This window comes from Diabrotica undecimpunctata, chromosome 7 (assembly GCF_040954645.1).
Source record: "Diabrotica undecimpunctata isolate CICGRU chromosome 7, icDiaUnde3, whole genome shotgun sequence".
NCBI classification, from domain to species: Eukaryota; Metazoa; Arthropoda; class Insecta; order Coleoptera; family Chrysomelidae; genus Diabrotica; species Diabrotica undecimpunctata.
This window is the reverse complement of record NC_092809.1, coordinates 133,905,897-133,929,276: the sequence shown is the minus strand read 5'-3', so window position 1 is coordinate 133,929,276 and position 23,380 is coordinate 133,905,897. Positions and strand designations below refer to the sequence as shown.

The 23,380-nt window shown below is 34.7% G+C and overlaps 1 protein-coding gene across 2 annotated transcripts in view; it reads right to left on the bottom strand.

The window, feature by feature from the left end:
• Positions 1-660: 660 nt before the first annotated feature.
• LOC140445865 (uncharacterized) overlaps positions 661-23,380 on the bottom strand; it is a 151,532-nt gene continuing 128,812 nt past the window's right edge. For both annotated transcript variants that reach the window (XM_072538262.1, XM_072538263.1), the window contains exons 7-13: positions 23,258-23,376; positions 22,223-22,536; positions 9,173-9,439; positions 5,961-6,115; positions 5,551-5,819; positions 4,253-4,404; positions 661-1,264 (exon numbers count right to left, since the gene is read on the bottom strand). In XM_072538262.1, the coding sequence (XP_072394363.1) occupies positions 1,055-1,264; positions 4,253-4,404; positions 5,551-5,819; positions 5,961-6,115; positions 9,173-9,439; positions 22,223-22,536; positions 23,258-23,376 (1,486 nt within the window). In that variant the 3' untranslated portion in view covers positions 661-1,054. The remainder of the gene's footprint in view (positions 1,265-4,252; positions 4,405-5,550; positions 5,820-5,960; positions 6,116-9,172; positions 9,440-22,222; positions 22,537-23,257; positions 23,377-23,380) is intronic.

Below are 23,380 nucleotides of genomic sequence, written 5' to 3'. Positions count from 1 at the left end.
TCATGGATGTGCATACTTTATCAAAATAAAAATTGTATAGCAAAGATCTAGTTTCCACGGGCATCTCTTCAATAAGCTGCAATAACGGAGCTATGGCTTTACCAAATTTTTCTTGATGCTCTCGATTAGAAATTGGCATATTTCCCTGATAAACCTCAAAATTAATAAGGTAACCGTTTTTGGAATTGAGACATAATACTTTATATCCAAACCGGATGGGTTTCCCTCGAATATACTGCTTACATCCGTGTTTTCCAAAATATTCCATCATGCTTTCATCATAGGCGATTTCTTGATCCGGAATATAATGTTTTAAAAAGTTAATTTTTATCGTGTTTATAAGAGGTCTGAGTGTAGTCAGTTTATCGTTGGGTTCAAGAAGAGTGTTAAATCACGATGAAAAGATCGTTGTTTAGTGTATCATATATGACACCCTAGTACCTAATGGGTTAAATATTAACCAAAAAGCTGTTTCGGTTGACAAATTGTGGTCCATACCACTTAGTTCTCATTTTTAAAGTTTTAAGTAATAATTATTTAGGTATTAGTTTATTGTTGTCTGTTATGTTATTAGTATTAACAGTAATGAATAAGTACATTTTGTTTTGTTGAAGTTTATTATTTTTTTATGATTTTATAGATGTTTATAAATAAAACAAATAATTAGGTACCTATATTTTTATTATATTACACTTAACCTATTTTGTTTAACATTTAAGCTACATTTAGAATCAAAACTGGTAGAAAATTATTAATTGCTGTTTATTCCCTTTTTAATTTTCGTACAAACTTAACATAGTAGGTAGCTAGAGAAAATTTACAAAATAGACAATATGGCAGTTTTTGTTAAAATTAAATAATACAAAAAATATACAAAAAAGTTACTGGCATTCTTAAACCTTAAATAAATAAAGTCCGAAGATATTTGTAATACATCTATCACATGTTTATTATAAGTATTTACATAACAAAAAATTTACAGTAATATAAAATTGTTTCTCTTCAGTAATGCTTATATCTCTACAAAGGACTATAACAATTCGTTTTTTCTAAGTTATTTGTTGCTGTTGAGCAAATATTCTCTATCTAACCGTCTCAACTCCTTCAAAGGTTTTCTTAGACATTCTTCGACCCATGTAACATCCGTCGGAATGTAGCCTCCTATTTGGCCTTCTTGTCTGCAGCCTGTATCCCAGGCGTATATTCCCGATAGGACGTATTTACCTTGGTCGTTTGTACAGGCTAAAGCACTACCGTAATCGACCTGAAACATAATATTAATTATTAATTAAATCACGAAATTTTGGCGATGAATTACGATAAACTAAATTATCACATAGAAATGGACGATTATTATTGAGAGTTTTTCAAATGAGTTTTTTGTGATATACCTAATAAGTATTAAGAATTGTTTTGAATTATGTACAATAAATATACCAGTGTTCCAATAAGCGTCCAGCTATTGATATATTCACTCTAAAAGATCAACAGACTGAATTCAATCAGCTCATTTTTCGGAGTACGAAGCACCATGTATCGATAAGATCACTCTTTTATCACTAAGTAGATAAAAAACTGCGGAAGCGGTCTAGTGTTACTCACACACATAGCGGAAAAGCAAACCAAAAAATCTTCATAAATGAATTCCTTTTTATGCCTTATTTCAGTTTTGTTAGTTGGCTAACCTTGTAAGGTGTCAAAAATATAGATTTTTAGATTGACAATATTGGTCACAGCATATACCATAATAGCAATGCAAGTAGTATAGGAAAAAAGGGAGGATATTATGGTGGAGGGAGGTGATGCTTACCGATTCGGCAGTGTATCTAGCAAGAATCCATAATTTTCGGCTCGATTTTCATTCTTTTGTACGTTTTACCCCAAATGTAAAACTTACAAAATATCTATTCATTAGGTTTCTATGAGTATTACCGCACGAAAAAGTTTTTCAGCGTCTTTCTTTCCAATCTATACATCTTAACAGATGCGTAGTGGCATTTCTTTAAGGCATCGTAATGTTATGCTATGAATTGGCCTCTGCACACTAGTGTAAAGTGAGTTGCATAAGGATCGCAAGCTCATGACATCTATGCTCAGAGCAGTGACTATACCGTTCTGACGAGACCTAAGGAGGTCAAAATACGTATTAGCGGTTGGTCAAAATACGTATCAGCGGTTGTCGCTGCCCTGTATCAAAACAAAAATCTAATACCGTCATTATGTGGAAAAAATTCATTTGAATTGTATGGTATAGCATTTGATGCTAATTAACTAACATAAGTATAAAAATTTGTTCCAAATCTGTCCAAATTAACAGGTAATCTTAGAAAGTTAATGAAAGAGAATGTTCATTTTGACTGGCTGGACTGGAAGTTCATGAACTTTTGACTAGACGTTCATCAACAGGATTTTTAAATGTTAAATTAATTCTTAGTACATACATACTCCTTTATTACAGTACTATAACAGACATAAACCAATTAAAGTATTAGTTGACAGTTCGAAGGACTCGTTAGAAACACAGTACTTTTACAAAATGGAGGACCAGTAGCATATGCATCAGTCTCTTACACCAACTCAACAAAATTATGCACAAATTGAGAAGGAATGTTTGGCAATTGTATTTGGTTGTGAGTGTTTTCAACAGTACTTATATGGTAAAGAGTGTGTGGTAGAGAATGATCATCTTCCTTTAGAGGCCATATTTAAAAAGCCACTCAATGCTCTTTCAGATTACAAAGATTAAGGAGTAACTTACAAAATTATGGTTTTGTAGTCAAATGTAAACCAGGATTAGTTATATCTTGCTGATGCCTTATACTCCTCAGGTTGTAATGATTCCAATTTTGAAATTGTAACGCAAGATATGCATTCACACGTAGATGTAATTGATTACTATGATATAGGAGTTCGCAGTCGGTATGGTGAAAAACATTCCAGCTAATGAGAATTTTGGAGCATACTCAGTATTTATGCTGATTTTACATTAGAATCTGCTTCGGAAATCGTCTTAAATTATTTGATTATTTACACTGTTTATCGGTAACAATTGCTTCTAGATATAAGATAATGTGAATCTTAACATATCTGTTGCAACGTTTACGGATTTAGTTATTTTTACAAAATATGGATTTTTATGTAAAGTTGTTAATTGGTTTTTGACAGAATTTGTAAAATTATTATCCCCTACTGAATGGTTCTCTTTAATCTAATAAGATAAGACTATAGTTTAACAAGACTATACTACTATCCTATCCAGATGTGTCTTCTTTAAATTTAAATCGCTTATGGATCATCATCACCATCCAGCTTTTGGCGTCTATTGCTGGACATAAGCCTCCTCCATATGCCTCCAGGAAATTCTATTTTGCGCAAGTTGCATCCACTTATGCTCTATTCTTTGTATGTCGTGTATCTATCCCATCGGTGATCTTCTCGGCTTCTCGTATCTTCAAGGGATCTTCATTCCAGCAATCTGTTAGTCCATCTATCATCGCTGAGCCGTGCTCCATTTTAGCTTTGATATTTTGTTACGATATCTTCTATTGCCTTTCTGCGAATCTCTTTGTTTTTACCGCGGTCTGTAAGTTGTATTCCTTATATTGATCTTTTCATTTTCCTCTGTGCGATTCTCAGTTTCTTAGTATTATTTTTAGTTAGCGTTAGTGTATCGGATCCATATCTTATAACTGAAAGCGTGCATTGATTGTATACCTGTCTCTCCAGGCGCATCGCGATATCACTATTGAATGTGTCCTCCTATCTACCATATGCAATCCATCTTAGACCAATTCTTCTTTGTATTTCTTGTTACCTATTCTATGCTATTGTTTTCTCTAACAATTTTATTGTTTCTATGACAAAGTTTGGTTTATTTTTGTTTATTTGCAGTCCCATTCTTTGGTTGCCTGTGAAAGTTCATTAAGCATTACGTCGTCTTTGTGTAAATCATCGGAAATATGTACAATATCATCGACAAATCGAAGGTTTTTAAGTATTTTTCCGTCGATATAATATATATTCCGGTCTTGTACCAATTGAGTTTTGTGAAATCATACTCCAGAACTGTTATGAAAAGCTTGGGTGAGATCGTGTTTCCTTGTCTAACACCTCTATCCAATGAGAACTCAATTTTTTCATGAAAAAGCAAAAGCTCTAAAATATGGAAATTCTTTCGCTAAAATGCAAATTTTTTTGAACGACAGAATGATTATAGGAACTGATAAATTGAAAATTTTGTCTTTTAACTTACCTTGCACTGATCGATATCTGAAGTAACACACAACGTATGATCTTTAAGCGTTGATGCTGAATCTTGGAACTTCTCATTCACAGTATCTGTACATTGCTTTTTATCGATCAACTGTGCATTGATGTGGTGCATTATAGCGCCTCTAGCATGCACTGAAATATAAAAAAAGTTTTGAAATGCTTAAAAATAACAAGGTCATTGATTATGATGTTTATACTGAACGAAGGAAAAAAGTTGTAGTAAAATTTTTAAAAGTTCTTTTATCATTAAGGTACCGATTGAACAAATCAGATATGCAGATAAAACCATTGTATTTGCGGACAACGTAGAAGATCTACTAGTCCTTATGAATAAACTGGCGTACCACAGTTAACAATTTTAATGACCAGGAAGACAAAGTTTGATGATAATTAGCCAGAAAAAGATAACAGGTCAACTCTATGCCAACCAAATCCCAGTAGAAAGACGTTTGACCTCAGCACCATAATGAATGAAGAATAGACCAACTACCAGGAGATAAGAGCGTGAATCGGAAAAACTACCTTCAACTGGATGAGGGCCTTCTTCAAAAGCCACAATCTCTCTCTTGCTATAAAAAAGAATACTGAATAAACGAAATTATGTGCAAGCGATTGGATGTGATGAGGAGCGAAAAGTATGGCATCCTACGACTCATAATGCAAGTAAAAATAGATGGCAGAAGAAGCATCGGAAGAAGACGAATTTCATGGCTTAAGATCCTGAGAGAATGGTTTGGATGCAGCTCAAAACAACTATTTAGAGCTACTGCTTCAAAAATTAAAATAGCTATGATGGTTTCCAACCTCCGTAGCAAAGATGGCACCTGATGAAGAAGAAGATTGGAAGCGTTTGAGATATGGCTATATCGGAGAGTACTCAAGATCATGTGGAATAACCGAATTACAAATGAACAAGTCCTCAAAAGAATAGAGAGAAATCGAGAGTTACTGAACATTATCAAATCTCGAAAGCTACAGTACTTTGGACAAAGTATGCGAAATGATTTCAAAAAAGCCTTCCTAAAAGCCATCCTGCGAGGTCCAGGAGCAAGAACAACATCCTGGTTAGTACCTGAGAATCTGGTTTAACACAACATATGTGTAGCATTTTTACATTGATGCAGACAACATAAAGATTGCCATGATAATTATCAACATTCGTCACGGATAGGCACATCAAGAAAAGAAGATCATTGAGATGCTGTTGATATAATACGGTAAATTATTTTCTTCTAGTCTAATTCTAATGTCAGAAGATGAAATAAAATATATACTCACATTGTAAAATGCGTTTTCCCCATCCCGTAACTTTACAGTTACCGTATGATTCTCGTGCAGCCTTTGCATCCGGTAAACAGATGGTACCCACGTTCTTGCTTAATCTGAATTTCTCCGTCAGTTTCAAGATAGCCAAGTCGTATCCGTCTTTTTTGTACGATGGATGCCTAACTATAGCAGCTACTTTAATGATCTGGAACGGTAATGGCTCTTCATCAATACCCAATTTCCATTCTCCACCTTTGACAAGGACGTCGGACGTTTGTAACCTAAAAGTAATAAAACATATTATTGACATAAAAGTCGAAAGCTGGGTTTTAACAATAATGTGTTAATAAGTTTTATTTTTTATAATACACATTCTTATTGAATATTATCGTGTGTTCAAAAATTATATCTTTAAGTCTCACCCTTCAATGCAATGGGCAGCAGTGAGTACTGCGTCTCTAGCAATGATGGCACCTCCACAAAGTAAGCTGCGGTTGGTATCTCTCAAAATCATGGCTTGCCATGGATATTCAGCGAAATTAGCATCTAAAGGTCCTGGGCCCACTGGATTTGTGTTCTACAAAAATGTAAAAAATGTTAAAATAATTAATATTTACATATCTTTAGTAATTTATCAAGTATGAATGTGATTGTTGTTTTGCCAGCTTTGTCATTACGGTGTGGAGAACAAAAACAGAGAAGACGTAGAGGTGGACCACCTACACGATGGATAGACAAAGTCAAAAGAATTGCTGGTAATTTGCTGCAGGAAGTTCAAGACCGACATCACTGGAAGAAATTGGGGAAGACCTATGTTCAACTTTGGACGCAAAAGGCTGGATGTGACACATATGTATAGATGTAGACATATATGTGCAGCAACAAGTAGTCAGGAGACTTTTCTTAGATAACGAATTAGCGTACACAGACATGTTATGTTACTATAACGGTCATATAGATAAACAGCATTATTGGAGCTACTACACGTCTTCCTAAAATGATTGGTAAATGAGAGAGGAGGATGAGAGGTGAAGAATCGAAACTCGTGTAGAAGAATGGTGGAGCTCGAACTGAAAACCAATGCAATCGTTTACTTTCATTTTATCGTCTTTTCTCTACGTAAAGAGTGCAAAATATGGTGTTTTGCAAGGGTTAACTGTAGATGTATTGTCGGAATAAAAAGTAATTCCTAACATCGTCAAATAGCTTGCAGTAGGCGTGGATTTGCAGTACACTTAATTAAGCGTATTGGGTATCCTCTTTTTTCCACAATTTTAAATATATTTTGTCTATCGACTTGGACGAAAGCTTTTTAAGAAACTGTAAATCCATTATGCGTTTCTAGATTATATTCTCTTTGTTTTCCCATAATTTGTTTTATAATAAAAATATTGTCGGTGGAAGACTAACTTTTCTTAAATCTATAATGGTTTGTGTAATATTTTTTAATATATTTTTAATAATTTTGTAGTATATTTTATAGATTGAGTTCTGTGGTAGAATACCACACGTAAACCCTGGCTAGTGCTAACTGAGCTAGAGTGTTGGCTAGCGGGTCGAAAAAAATTTATCTTGACTAATTTTTACGAGAAAAATTAGTAGTATGATGACTCGGGGAACGGTGACTAATATCTGGTGATTTACCAACGGTGAATTTTAGGAACGGTGCAATACAAGATATTTTATATTATTATCTACTAATATTTCTCTTGGTAAAATAATAAATTTAAAATAATATCATTAAACGTATTAAATATATTTTTTCTTTTATAAAAACATCCTAAAAAATTGATACAAAAAATTTAAGTGAAATTCTAGAGGTAATTTTTAATTTTATTTAAAGAGGAAAATTGTCAAGAAAGTTTTGTACTGATTTAAATGAATTACTTTGTTGTTAGTATTGTATATATATTATCTAGTATCCTTAGTTCTTTCTTTCTTTCTTTCTCCCCTTCCTTTTACCATAACAGGGTGTCGGATTTGGGCTAGATATTTTAATTTCCATTTACTCACCTCTTCCATTCTTTTCTGTTTCCTGTCATTATTTTCAATTCCTCGAGTGATTTTTGTTTAAGTTTTCCCGCCCCTACTTCTTGCTGTATCCATTTTTTTCTTGGTCGGCCTCTTTTTCTTTTTCCGATGTTTTTTGCTTCATAAATTTTTCTTGTTATTCTATTGGATTGCATCCTCATCAGATGCCCATACCAGTTCATTTGTCTCTTTGCTATTTTGTTCATTATCGGTTCCTGGTTGGCCATTCTCCTAATAGTCTCGTTGCTTAATCTATCCCATTTTGTCTTTCCAACTATCCTTCTTAGATGTCTCATCTCCATTGCGTTTATCCTGCTCTTATGTTTTTCCAGAATTGTCCAGTTTTCACTTGCATAGAGCACAGTCCGTATCACTATTGTGTTATATATTTTTATTCCTGTTTCTCGTACAAGTTCTCTTTTTCCCATTATTGGGACTAACGCATAATATAACTTGTTTGATTTCTTTGCTCTATTTGTTATTTCCCAGTCTATTTTTCCATCATTAGTTATTATACTTCCCAGGTATTAGTAAGTTGTTACTATTTCCAATTCTGAGTTTTTACATTTTATCTTTATTTGATTATCTTCCTTATCTCCTTTGCCGCTGATTATCATTATCTTACTTTTTTCCTCGTGTATCTCCATTTTTAGTTCTTTTATTTGTTCTACCCATATATCCATTAGTTTCTGCATTTTATTCTCGGAATCTGCTATTATTACTATGTCGTCTGCATACATTAAGGACTCTATTGTTACCGGTTGTAATCTGCGGTAACCTATTATTGTCTGTAGTTGATTAGTTCTGACTCTAGTGTTTCTTATCAATTGTGATAAATTTTATTCAATTCAAATCATTTCATATGCGATAGTTTTAAGTAGTATATGTTTGCATTATGTATTAAAATGTTCAATATATCTGTTGTCAATATTTTTGAATAAAATATTTTAATATCCTCGTTATAATACACATTTACTCACAACTTTTTAAGTCCCAGAGTATACAATTGTGACTATCTCACAATTTTGTATGGCATCAAGGCACACAATTGTGAGGGTCTTTAAAAACGTCCTGAGGGTCCTGAAAAAAATTGAGTGTCATTTGCAACACAAATATAGTAAAAAGAAGATATTTATATTCTTCTGTAATACCTTATCTTGTCGTTTCTCTTGCAATACCTTATCTTGTCGTGGGTCTGTGGCTAGTACTATCTAATGCAGAATAATCTTGATCGTGTTGTTTAGTTTACGATTATTGTGACTACCTGTTACTGAACATAAAAAAATCGCGGCCACCGTTAAAAATCACCATTATTAAAAAAGTCACCGTCACCGATTACAGCGTGATTTAAAAATTACCATGTTCACCATCACTAGAACAAATTCATGTATAAAATCGGATGGCGGTCAAGTGGAGCAACTGTTTTAGATTTACTAGCTTTCGATGTCATATCATTTTAAATACAACAGTTTGCAATAAGTTTTCAAGACAAATTGGCTTAATATATGAATATTGGTATAGTTAGTCTTTAGTTAGCTCGATTAAGAAATATAGTTCGTAATTACAAAACAATTGAGCAGATATAAACAAAACTCATATTTACCAAGTTCCTTCCTCCGCAAGTTGGTTGCGCAGCTCTGATTTCATCCTCGACTCTCTTAACAGTCTGCCTTCTAATTCCTTTTACTCCTCTGGTAGCATTTCTCGCCAATCTGTTGGAGTTCAGAAGTTGGTGTTGGCCGTAGAAGTTATCTTCTTTGTACTGACCGTCATCAATTCCATCGACTAAGTTTGCAGATGGCCATGGATCTTTGTAGTTAGGATCGCGGCAGCATTTACCCAAGATACCAGTTTCTATGTCTCTGCATGCCTACAGTAGTAAATAAATGATTAGTGGTTAAAATACGTTGTTGGTTGACTCGTAAGTTACGTGGAGGGAGTGTTATAAGGTGGGAAATTACATTAGGGTGTGCAAAGCGTTTTTATAGACGAAAAAACTTAAGAGTATGTAGATGACATTTATATTTAACACCACATACACACGAGTGTTTTACCTTTAGTTGGTGAATACTATTTAACTTTGGAACACAGGTTTGGTTATATTATTAAGTATTTTGATAACATTCTTGCTCTGATCACGGTCAACGGTGATTCAAGATCCAGCTACATAATAATAATTAACTAAATTTTTGACAGCTGCTAATAAAATACGATAGGCCACTAGCAGAAGAAGAAATTTTTGACCAGGTAAAAATTACATCAATAAAGGAAGATAATCAAAAACAGACGCAGACATAAAGATCAGTGTTCACCTTGCTTGCACACTCTGGCCGAGAAAACACTTGACTAGAATGATCGATGAGCCTTATCACTAAACAAATTTTGAAATACATGTAGTGTTATTGTTGGAGCAATATTTAAAAAAACTCTGGTTATACGTTTTTACTCATATTATCAGTAATTTAAAGTATTTACAGATATTAGAGAGTTATTGAAGAGGTGCTTTATATGGTCCTGTAATAAGAGCACCTTTATTTTGACATTATATGCATTCGCAGTTTTGCGGCCTGTATTTAAATTAAATACAGGACAGAGAACTTTTATTTAAGTTACCCTTATTTTAACGTAATCTGTCAAATTACCGGTAGAAGGGGAAAAGACGTGTAACTTCACTTATATTTGTAATTACAACTTACAAGTTGATATTCTCTGCTATCAGGACTACGACATCTGCATAACACATTATTTTTATTTCTTGATTCCCATTTTCTTTGTTGTATCACTTCATCAAATATGAAGTTGATTATTGGACTTATTTAAGTCCCTCCACCTCCTTCCAGTTGTTCTTTGAATAGGTTCTGTTCTTTGGACACACAGTTATTTGTGCCTGAATCTTTACTTCAATTTGTTAGAAATGTCAAAAGAGCTAATAAGGTGCCAACTTAGAATCTCAGGCTACCTTATCGATACAATATGAATAAATATAGGGGAGAGTGGGGCATAGTGGGATATCAGGGCAAAGTGAGGTTTTTCTGTTTTTCAGAAATGCCTATACTTCCGACAACAGCGTATATCTCTGTCGAGTGGTTGTCAGGTGATGCATGATCCTCACAAGCATCAGTTGATTATTATTCGATTTACGTTTATGGTGCGTCTTGATAGAAAAATACGTGCTTTGATATATTATCTACACTCGTTTTCTATTTTGCATTTATTTAGAAACATAACAAACTACGACATTGGACTGTCAAAAGTGCTGGCTAAGTGTTTATTAATACCCTATAAAGCAGATGAATATATTTTAAGGTAAGCTAGCATAACGTACTATTATATTGGGCAAAGTGGGGTTCAGTTTACTTGATGCCCCACTTTGCCTCTATTACCTTGTACTTAGACTACGTTGGTTACCTATATACATGTTCTTGTATTATTTCGTAAGCACCATGGTTAGAACGTACAAAAGAAAAACCAAACAACATTCCTGGAGTGAGAAATCGATGACGAAAGCAGTCTTCAGCTTGATATCGAATCAAATAGGGTACAAAAAAGCATCGTAAACTTTTCTGTAGAAAAAAAGTTGGGTCGTTACATAACTGTTTTCACCCCCGAACAAGAGAGTGAATTGAAGGCTTATATTTTAAACTTATGGAGGAGCGATTTTATAGATTAACCTCTTGTGAGCTGAGAACGCTAGCTTTTTACTTAGCAGAAAAAAATCCTATTGCACATAAATTTAAAGTAAATAATGGCATGGCTGGTCTTAATTGACAGCAAAGCTTTTTAAAAAGACATAAACATATAAACCTGAGGAAACCTGAAGCGACATTGAAACCTGTGCAGCATTTTTGTAGCTTTATCAACTCTATTAGATATTAAAACGATGTCATCGGCAAATCTTAGGTGGTTCAGATATTCCCCATTTATATTAATTCCCATGTTATCCTCTCGTTCCATTTGCTTGAACATATATTCAAGAACAGCTGTAAACAATTTAGGGGAAGATAGTGTCACCCTATCTAATTCCACGTTCCACTGCTTGAATTCCAACAGAATATCTACAATGTCGACGAAACGGGGGCGGCAAAGTTTGTAAAAATTCTAAAATATTAGCTGCAACTGGAAAACGCTAGATATGAGTTTTGACATCCACAGAGCGAGGGAAAATTATGACGACGGTCATATGTTTTGGTTGTGTGGGAGACTACATGTCTCCGATGTTTATTTTCCAGGTAAGCGTATGAAAGATGAATTAATGGACGGAGCACCAACTGGATTTGGAGTAAATATCATGAATCGGGATGTATTTAATGTGCTTTATTTCTGTTGTGGCTGAATTGTTTTAAGGAATGTTCTAATGCACCAATAGGTCAGAAAGTGCTTTTGTTGTTAGACGGACATGCTTCCCACGTAAAAAACATGGCAGTGATTGATTTCGCCCGTGAAAATAATATTGTACTACTATGCATCTCCCCACATTGCACCCATCGTCTTCAGCCTTTAAAAGTAGGTTTCATGAAGCCTCTAAGCACGTATTATAGTAACTAAGTAAAGAAATGGCCCGGTGCCATACGAGGCGTTTAGCGACCCAATTCCAGATTGCAAGTTTATTTGTTTAGGCCGTTATAAGCGCAGCAAGCATGGCAACTGCCATAGATTCGTTTAGAGCTACTGGAATCTGACCGATGGATCGACACTTTTTACAGACGCTGATTTTGCTCCAACTAAAATGACTGATTATCAGCCAAATTTGTCAGTATTGCACAGCCCTTTAACCCCCAACCGGAAGAGACTCCTCAGCCTCAAACCAATGCAACAAATTTTTTCACAAACAGAGTCTGAGGATGTCACTAGAAATTGGGAAATAAATGCGGAAGAATATACAAACACGAGAAGAAAAAACGCCTGAAAAAAATTGCTAAAAGTAACGATGAAAGGCCTAGTTGTTTATGGACGACTAACAACGAAACATAATCATCTTCGTTTGTAACATATCCGAAAGATATCATGCCCATACCAAAAGTAACTCGAGTAACAATCCATGTCACGAAAAGAAGACCACTATAATCATTGAATCACCTTACAAGAATGACCTTTTGGAGTCACAACAAAACAGAGAAAATCCAGCAAAGAAAAGGAAGATCACCAAAAAACTCGTAATCAACTCTAAAACAGATCAAACTTAGGGTAAAAATATACAAAAAAACAAAGAAAGGAGAAAAGAAGAAGAAAAAGAAGAATCTAAGGAGAAGGATGCTCAATGCATCTATTGTATTATTTTTTGTCGCAATCCGATGAAGGATGAATAATGGGCCGAAAATGCTGTGGTTGGGCACGCTGCTCCTGTGCTTGATAAGAAGACGAGGATGATGGGCAACACACCTTTGTACTAGGTGTGAAACTTAAGTTTTGTTCAAAATAATCTATCAATTTATTTTCTAAAAATACATTTCAAAATCAGATAGTTTAAAATTATTATAATAAACTGCACTAAATTTTACTTAGTTATATTGTATTATAAGTACTTTAATTACAATATTTGATTTTGGATTCGTTTTTTTTTTGCGAGAAAGGAACTTTTGGAACACTAAAATGTTGACGTATTTCTTCAATACCAGTAGAACTGTGGGATCACGCCAGTCAAAGATATTTTTTTTAATATTAACATATTGGTAAACTTGGAACACTTACCAACTCCTTACGTCACTATTTCGAAAACTAATTTTTTAAAATAGACTCAAAGATTTTGATCATTTCAAAATTTTTGAAAACATTTTTAGAAAACCTAAAAGCAAAAGTACATTTTCAAAAAGCAATGCTGTACATAGTTAGTTTTAACATGCCAACTATTCTCTACTGATCATAAAGTCACAAGATGTAATTGTAAGATGTAATGTAAATGCAATACACATTGTCCACACCAAAACAAAATGGAGTAACTTTTTCACTGTCTTTCTATACAAATTAAGTAATGTATGTACAATTTTTGTATAAATTTCTATTTATAAGATTTACATAATATGCTTTTGGCATCTTGCATATTAACATAAATTTTAGTGGATGTTGACTTAACGGACCATCTTACAAAGTGTGTCTGTTATCACTTCATAATATGAGAGGTAGATTTCTCTATTGTTGGAAGAACGGAAAACGCTGTACAGGTCCCGGAATATGGTAAAAAAGATTTTAACAGCGGAAACGGTGGAAATAAGAAGACAGAGGCAGACCAAAGCTGAGGTGGATAAACGGGGCAACACAGGATGCTGAGAAGATCGGAGAAGGGACAGAGTAAAATGGTGTAGAAAACTTGAGAAGGTCGAGGCCTTTTAAGGTGGTGGTGGTTTACCGTGGTGATAATGATGATAAAAAGGCCCTTGGCACAGATAATAATCCTGCTGATCTGCTTAAGTCAGATGAAGATATTATGGTGCGATTACTTCAGTTGCTAACTTAACGGATTTGGTCAGAAGGAAGGTCACTCGAAAAATGTAAATATTCTAGTGTTAAACTTCACAAGAAGCGAGATATTACAAACTATAATAACTATTGCTCTAATAATTGAATTGGGTTAGAGAATATGTCGAAACCAGATTATGAAAGGAACAGGCATGATTTAGAGCACATAATATCCTCAGTATAATCCTGTAGAAAACACTTTACCACACATTTACAAATTTTGAGAAAGCTGTTGATTCTGTGGAACGTCAGGTATTGTGGGATATTTTGAAGCAATATGCTATCGCGTTTACACTGAGTTATTACGTTTAAGTAAGTATTGAGTCGATCAGAGCAAGCTGTCAAATGCTATCACAGTGAATGCTGGAGTTTAGCAGGGCTGCACTATTTTATACACTTTGGGTAGAGATGGCGGATAGAGGTGCTCTAGATGTTGTTAAAACTCTCATTAGAAAGACGAACGCAGCATTTATATGTCTACCCTATCTTCTTCTTTTTCTAGATCCATGACCGTTATTGCTCGTTGGATATCACGTTGGCTACCATATTCGGTATCGTGATTTTATTGACAGAAGCTCTAAATAATGATATAGTCGATTTTCCGTACCACTATCTTAGATTTTTCAGCCAAGATGTTCACCTTCTACCAGGACCACGTTTACCTTGGATCTTTCCCTGAATGATCAGATGTAAAAGTTTATATTTTTTAGGGTGTCTCATATTGTGACCGAAGTATTCTAGCTTGCGTCTCTTTATTATATTGACCAGTTGTGTTTTCAGTCGCACTGAAAAAAATATAGCAGTATGTCATTCGAACACAAAGGTTAATGCTAAGATCGTGGTTCCAAAGAACGTTCCTCATTTTCACAAAAGTGGCTCGGGCTTGTTCTACACGGCTTTTAATTTCTACGGTTGGATCCCAGCTGACATTCATATTACTGCCGAGATACATGAGTTTCCCTACTCTGTCCAGTATGGAATCTCTGACTTTTATACCCTCGTCCTGTATATAGTTTTGTTTGCCAACTATCATGTATTTAGTTTTCTTAATGTTGAGTTTTAATCCATACTGATCACATGCTTGTTTTATTTTGTTTATTAGATTTTGAAGGTCTTCTTCGCAATTAGCCAGCACTAAGGTATCTTTGGCATATCTTATATTATTTACGGTTCCACCGATAACAATAATACCTTCTGTGGTCTCCATTATTGCTTCCTTAAATATTTCTTCTGAATACAAGTTAAAGAGTAAAGGCGATAGTATACAGCCTTGTCTCACTCCTCTTTTTATATTTATTTAACATTTAACACATATGTTTACATTTTGATTTATATCTCTGCATCTCTGGATCAGAACTTGGATATTGAACAAGGCTCTACAGATGGACCTGTTGTAGCAATCGGTGTATAGTGTTTTAATCTTTCATCTTCAAATGATTCAGAAATTTAGTTTTTTCATTCTTTTAACTGTTTATTGATATCCGATATTCTGTATCCGTTTTTATCTTCTTAATTTTGTGATAGTTGTTTGAGTTTGATTCCGGCAATCTCTTTTAATTTCTTGTGCAGATGAAATGTATCGTGTTTCTTTTATTATTGTTGAATTTCATTACATTCTTTACTATGAAATTGTGTTTTCGCATGTCTTATCTTCTTCCTGATTATTGCGTGTATCCTCTTGTATTCATTTTTATCTTTATTTCTGATTTCTTTTCTTTGATCCTAGAGTCTCAGTATTTTTTCTGCCATCCACCCTTGTTTTCTTCTTGTTTTTACTGCACTTATTTTGTTTCTTAAACGGTCTTTAATATATCTTTAATTCTCGTCCCTTTTTTCCTCATTAATTTCATCTTTGCTTCTGTATTTTTTCTTCTAATACGCTGATAATTTCTTGTTTTACGATATCATTTTACAAATTTTCTCTATCAATAGTAACTGTTAGCCTACCTAGAGGAACAAATAAATCTCTCGAAATACCAAGCTTTGCATCTTCAACCCCAACGTTAAGTGTGTTCTATTGAACGCTTGTGAGACCTAAAAAATAGATAGAAAAATACGAACTTTATTTCAAACGAAGAATTGTGGAGAGAGATTCGATAAACGAGATAAGATATATGCAGATAACATACCTTAAGTGAAGGTGGGTTGGCTACATTCTTAGGAAAACAGATAATGCTATTGAACAGAAAGCTTTGAGATGGAATTATCAAGGAAAGGTATACTCCGCGGTACATGGAAGTGGACCCTTGACAAGACAGCACAAAGAATTGGAAAAACTTAGGGTGAACTGAGAAATTTGACAGGTAATTCGAAGAAATAAGTTAAGTAAGTCTTTCTAGGTGGACCTTAGCTTCGTCTTCCATATGGTCCCTTGTTTTTGGTATTAATGTATCTATAACATATTTTTATTCTCTTTTGCACCCTCATTTATAGCGGAGCAAAGCAATATATTTTGATTTCTTTCTAGAGGATTACGGGACTAACGCTCGGGTTTCTAATACTAGAGAGATGGATAAAATATTTTCTGTTGCATGCAAACAATTTATATAAACAAGATCTTAGTGTATTATTTACAGAAGCTCAAAATTCTATATACAAAAAGTTCTAAAATTGGATTATTGCTATACGTGCAGAATTATTCAAGTTCTATCTCACCAATGTTTTTGATACTGATCAAATAATCTGTAATTATGTTATGCAGTGGACGCAAAGTATTGGAACAAGAGTTTTTCTAGATAACGGTGTAACTACTTAACGCCTTATACCACAATAATACTTTAACAAAAATGAAGAGCTATATAACAGATCTAACACATTATCGGTAGATGAAAAGATAGACAAATACAAAAATACAATTCAAACACCTACTACTTCATAAAGATAATTTAAGCCGACTGTCACTTGTCACTTGTCTTGTAGCATGTTGAATTTCTTGAATTTAAAACTTTTGACGATTTTTGACTATTGCTAATTCTCTCGTTCAATACCGTGTATATTCTGCTATGTATTATTCGCAGGAATATCTTCAAAACGTGACTCATCAGACTTTCTGTCTGGTAATCACTGCATGTATTTTCACGATGTTTCTTTAGTATTGTGGCAAATGTTGACTTAAGGACTTAAGTCAATCAGTTGGTAACATCCCAATGTCATAAATTCTGTTAAAGAGACCACACAGTGCTTTAACTCCATTTTCTCTCAAAAACTTTAGTATTTCAGCACTTACTTCATCGGGGCAAAGTGCTTTTCCATTTTTTTGTTGTTTGTATTGGCCATATAACCTCACTTTCTATTATAGATGGACCTGTTATAGTAATAGGTGTATAGTGTTCTACTTTTTCATCTTAAAATAATTCAGAATTTTTTTTTGTATTCTTAACTTTGGGATAGTTGTTTCCGTTTGACTCCGGCGATCTCTTTTCATTTCTTGTGCAGATGAAATATATCGTGTTTCTTTTCATATTGTTCAATTTCATTACATTTCTACTATGAAATTGTGTTTTCGCATGTCTTATCTTCTGCCTGATTATTACATGGATCCTCTTGTATTCGTTTTTATCTTTATTTTTAAATTTTTTTCTTTGATCCATGAGTCTCAGTATTTCTTCTGTGTCTACCATTGTTTTCTTCTTGTTTTTACTGCACTTAATTTTGTTTCTTGAACGGTCTTTAATATATCCTTAATTCTCATCCCGTTTTCCTCAGTACTTTCATCTTTGCTTGATGTCAACTTTATTTTTTGTTCTCATACACTGATTATTTATTGTTTTACGATATTATTTGACATCTTTTCTCTATCAATAGTAACTGTTTGCTTTTTAGTCTTTGTATTTGTTTTAATCTCAGTCTTATTTTTCCTACTGTGATCTTCTGCACTTTTGCACATCTGCACTTGAATATGTTTTGACAGCTAATACTGAATTTCTGTATCTTTTATTTATACATATAAAGTCGATTTGGTTACGAACCACACGTTCATGTGTATATGCTAGTGATCTCGAAGTGTAAAGACGACGCTTTGGAAGTTTGAAAATTGTGTTTGTTATTACTAGTTGCTTTTACACAAAAAGATGCCAACATATCTCCTATTTCATTTCGTATTCCCAGACCATCTTTGCCTATGATATCTTCCTGTTCTTCTTCACCAATCTTCGCATTAAAATCTCCCATGACAATATTGATCTCGTGTTTCTTTGTAAATGCTACTACTTTTTCTAAATCATGATACAATTTTTCAATTTCTTCTTCTTCATAGTCTTGTATGGGATCATACATAGTAACTTTGCCAGATTCTGGCCATCTCATTTCACTTATTCCAAGTATACTTAAATTTAGAAGTTTCATTTCTTTTATGGTGTTGTGAACCTATTTATAAATATGGTAAATTAAATATTTTTCAGAATTTGGTTTGGTCTGGTGTTTTTCACCTCCAACTAGCTTCCAATCACAACCCAATCAGCTTGTACTGGGAGACTTTAACAGTCACAGTTTACTCTGGGACTATGCAGATTCGAACGCAAATGGAGACGCAGTAGAAGCATGGACCGAAACGAGTGGCCTCACGTTAATTCCTGATCCTAAACTTCCACCATCTTTTCAGAGTAAAGTTTGGAAAAGAGGATATAACCCGGATATCTGTTTTTCAAGTAACAACCTCGAAGACCGATGTACCAAAGTAGTATATGGTCCCATACCAAAAACTCAGCATAGACCAATTGGTATAAATATCTTTTCAATTGTCAGACCACAAGCTATTCCATTCAGAAGGAGATTTAACTTTAAAAAGACAAACTGGCAAAAGTATGCAGACATGCTAGATTCTAAGTTGCTACGTCTTGAACCAAAAGTAGAGAACTATGAAAAATTTGTAGAGGTACTCAAAAATGTGTCTAGAAAAGCTATCCCCAGAGGATGTAGACAACAATATGTTCCCGGAATGTCCAGCGAGTCCAAAGAACTAATGAGAACATACGAAACCCTCTATTCCACTGACCCTTTTAGCCAAGAAACGGTTGACTGCGGAGCAGTACGACTCCAACAGCTAAGTCAAGCCAGACAGGAAAAGTGGATTGAGACCCTGGGAAAAATGGACATGACACATAGTAGAAAAAAAACTTAAAGTTGATCCAAAAGAACATAAACGCCTTGCAAGGTTCCATCAAACCAAGTCGCTGCTCAACTCCTTATGAATGAAAGAACTACGAACCGATATAAGGGCCCAAACATTAAAAGAAGATTGGATTCGGAGACAAATCACCTAGGTACTCCTTTTACACTAAAAGAACTCCACGACGGTATGAGGTTAAAAAACGGGAAAGCTGCAGGTGTGGATGATATATGCAGTGAACAAATAAAGCATCTAGGCCAAGGAGCAAAAAACTGGATCTTGAAATTTTATAACACGTGCTGTAAAACCTGCGAAATTCCAAAATCATGGAGGAAATCTAAAGTAATAGCCTTGTTAAAACCAGGAAATGACCCAGAAAACCCTAGTAGCTACAGACCTATCTCGCTGTTGTTTCACTTTTTCAAACTATACGAGAGACTCATACTCGCCAGAATAAAAAAAAATGTCGACAAACACCTCATCCCGCAACAAGGAGGATTCAGACTCGGCAAATCTTGCACCGGTCAAGTCCTCGCACTAACAGAACACATTGAAGAGGGCTTTGAAGAAAAACTTATAACAGGTGCTGCTTTCGTAGATTTGACAGTAGCCTATGACACAGTAAGGCACAAAACATTGCTCCGCAAATTATACGACACTCTCAATGACCACCATCTGGGTAAAGTCGTTTATTCCTTACTGCAAAACAGACGTTTTTTCGTTGTGCTGAAGGGTAAAGTGAGTAGGTGGAGAGTTCAAAAAAATGGCAAAAAAAAGTGTTTTAGCACCAATGCTCTTCAATATATACACCAACGACCAACCTACGCCGACTGAAACCAAGCACTTCCTCTATGCTGACGATCTTGCAATATGGGCTCAAGGAAATAGTTTTGAAGAAGTGGAGGAGAAACTCGAAACTGTCTTAAAAACAATGACAGCGTACTACCTGCAGAATTTCCTGAGACCCAATCCCTCTAAAACCCAAGTCTGCGCTTTCCACCTTCGCGCAAAGGAAGCCAAGCGAAAACTCCAAATTGCGTGGAATGGTAATACATTAGAACACACAAACCAACCTATATATATCTTGGAGTAACTCTGGACCGGTCCCTCACCTACAGACAACATTGCATAAAAACGAGAGGGAAAGTAACAACTAGGAACAGCATACTCAGAAAGCTAACGGGAAGTAAATGGGGCGCACGTCCTGGCATTTTAAGAACAACGGCACAGGCACTGTGATTCTCAACTGCTGAATATGCGTGCCCCGTTTGGGGCAGATCTGCCTACACCAAACAAGTTGATACCGCGCTAAATGAGACATGCAGGATAGTAACGGGGTGCATGAAACCAACGCCACTCTCAAATTTATAAAAAGCAGCAAATTTTGCAGAACCCTCAACACGCAGAGGCGTTGCAGAGCACATAGAGAAAATTAAACAGATCGCGGACGAGCGGCATGCCCTATACAAAGCTCGAACACCACGAAAGCGACTAAAGTCTGGAAAAAGCTTCCTTGGAACAGTGCAGGATGAACCGCCTGAGTATTTTCCTCTTTTTCAGGTTCAATGGACCGGTCAGTCCCTAGACTTTAAAACGTGGAAAACTATGAATAGGATAAGAAAGGGGGTCGCTCTAGTAAAATCAAACATGGCAAAATGGGGAAAAATCGACTAAGATGATATGAACTGTGACTGTGGAGAAACAACACAGAATATGGAACATCTTCTTACATGCAGAAACTGTCCTCATCGATGTACCCTCGAAGATTTGTGGCTCGCCAACAAAGATGGAACCGACGTAGCCCGATACTGGGCCGACATTTTATGAATCACATGTCATGTGACACGATAAAGTAAGTTTTTCAGAATTGGCCCATCTGATTTATTTATTGTGAATTTTATGTTAAGACAACATCATGAAAACTACACCTGAGAAAGCTAGTGGAAGCTACTAAATAAGGGAGCTTAGCGTTGTCTTGTTACAGCGTTAATAATTTAGGAATAACCAAATAAGGAAATCACAGAAAAAAAAAACAACATAGCGCCAGTCATCAGGAAACTATGGAACTGGATGCTGTGGTACCAATTTAAAACGATTAAATACCTATTAAATCAAGTTCCCGATCTACAAGAGAGATCACTTTAAATCTAAAACCCACAAGCACAATCTAATTTCGGTACATACTGTCTATTAAGCAAGTATTGTAGGTGTGTATATTGGTATGACAATGGGCTAGATTTCAGCTTGAGTTGAGTTAGAATTAGCGATAATATGATGTTTAGACAAAGGTCGTGTATAAACGTGCGGACACTACATACACTAAAGTAAAAAAGTTTGTTAGAATTAATATACTATTTTGTTAAATATACTAAAAAGATGTTGTATCTATCTATCAAACCGAAAGAGTTCTAAAAGAATGTTAGTATTACGTAGCAGAGAAGGGTATTTACATAAAGGAAACCTGTAACTATGTTAATACATTATTTAGCTTTATTTTTAAGGTTATCGGTTTTAAGAAGATATAAAATACTTTACACAACTTTCATTTAAAGTAGATTTTTAAAGAAGAAATATAGAAATTGGTTGCAATCATGTTTTCCAATAAATTTTTTAATTACACCTTCTTATAAGTAAAGACCAATGGTTAAAGATTAAAATATAACCCACCCTTATGTAATTTTTTGACCTGTTTTAAAATATACTGTGTATTAGTGACAAAAATCTTTCTTTTGTACATCATAGTCAACACGTATTGACTCTCTAGTAGAAGACGATTCCTTCATTTTCTTCTATTATTTTTAGTAATAGAATATGAACCACAATACATACATTAGCTCACAACACAGTCCTTACAGTAGGGATTCTGTCCTGTGCAGAAAAATGACTCTCTCACTATATTAGCAACTTGGATAATAGATTCATTATCTACGTGAATTATATATTCTGAATATACATTTTCAACGTTCTCGACTTCTTCTGATTGTGATTCAAGCTTGATTTTCAACTAGTTTGATTACATTGACCACAATTTCATTCGGAAATCTTGTATTTTACAATCTTTAAACCGAAAACCTTAAAACAAATTAATCTTACGGTTGTCGGAACTCGCAAAATTTCTTGTTCTTTACTAAGAACAACAGGCACCGGTGAGACCACTCCTTCGGCTGTACAATAAATCTCTTGGACACATTTCAAGGCGGCAGCACAACCTGCTGGGGCTTGGATTTCGTCTCCGGTATCTGGTGGAGGCCTTCTTGTAGGTCCTTTGGTCGGACCTCTGGTTGGTCCTTTCGTAGGACCTCTGGAAGGCTTTTTCGTGGAAATAAAGACGTTGTTATTGTTGGCAGATTCAGCGTTTTCTTCTTTATCGGGTAAACGTATTGATTCTTTGATTTTGGAATCCATGCCTTAAATAAAAACAATATATTTTTTCAACATAATAATAATAACTATATACGAGTTAAATGTAATATGCAAATTGTCAAGTACACAGATCTTGATATAAAGGTAAGGAGACAACTGAGAATGGAAAGTACTCAGACGACCCCTATTATCCACTCTACTATGGATAGGGTATCATTCTGAAGGAGCATTTAGAGAATATCAAAGAGCTGGGCTTTGAACAAGTATTGGTAGATATCAAAGTGAAGAGCTATCGTGATATGTTCATATAGGAATAGGTACTGGTTGGTAGAACATGGAAATAGCTTTTTTAATGGTAGATTATTAGATTTTAAAATAGCTCTGGCTAACTAGATAATACTTATGTACTCATTTCCTCTCATTAGTGGACAGATGGGTAAATGACCTGCATTTCTATCTTCGAAGTTCAGACGGAAATTATAGGGTTACTCTAATTTCTAGTCCATAAATATGCCGTTCTCTACTAATATTCTTGAAGAATATTTTATGCAAATGATACAGATATTATAATATAGAGAAAAATAAAAACCAAAAAAAACTATCAAAAAATGCGCTAGCAACTTATAATAACTAGCAATAAACTATATATTACAATATCACAATTAGTTACGATATTCGTAACTTATAGAACCACATACTGACAGCAAAACATCCTTGAATATAATATCAAAAACTACGCATATATAAAAGTTATATTCGACTCACCTTCATGTTCGGTTGTTGGTCCGGAAATATTTTCAGAGCCATCACTGCTATCAGTGCTAGGTAGCTCAAAGGGTGGATCAGGCCTGTCATAGTGGTAACCATCGTCGGTCGTGGGAGGCCTGT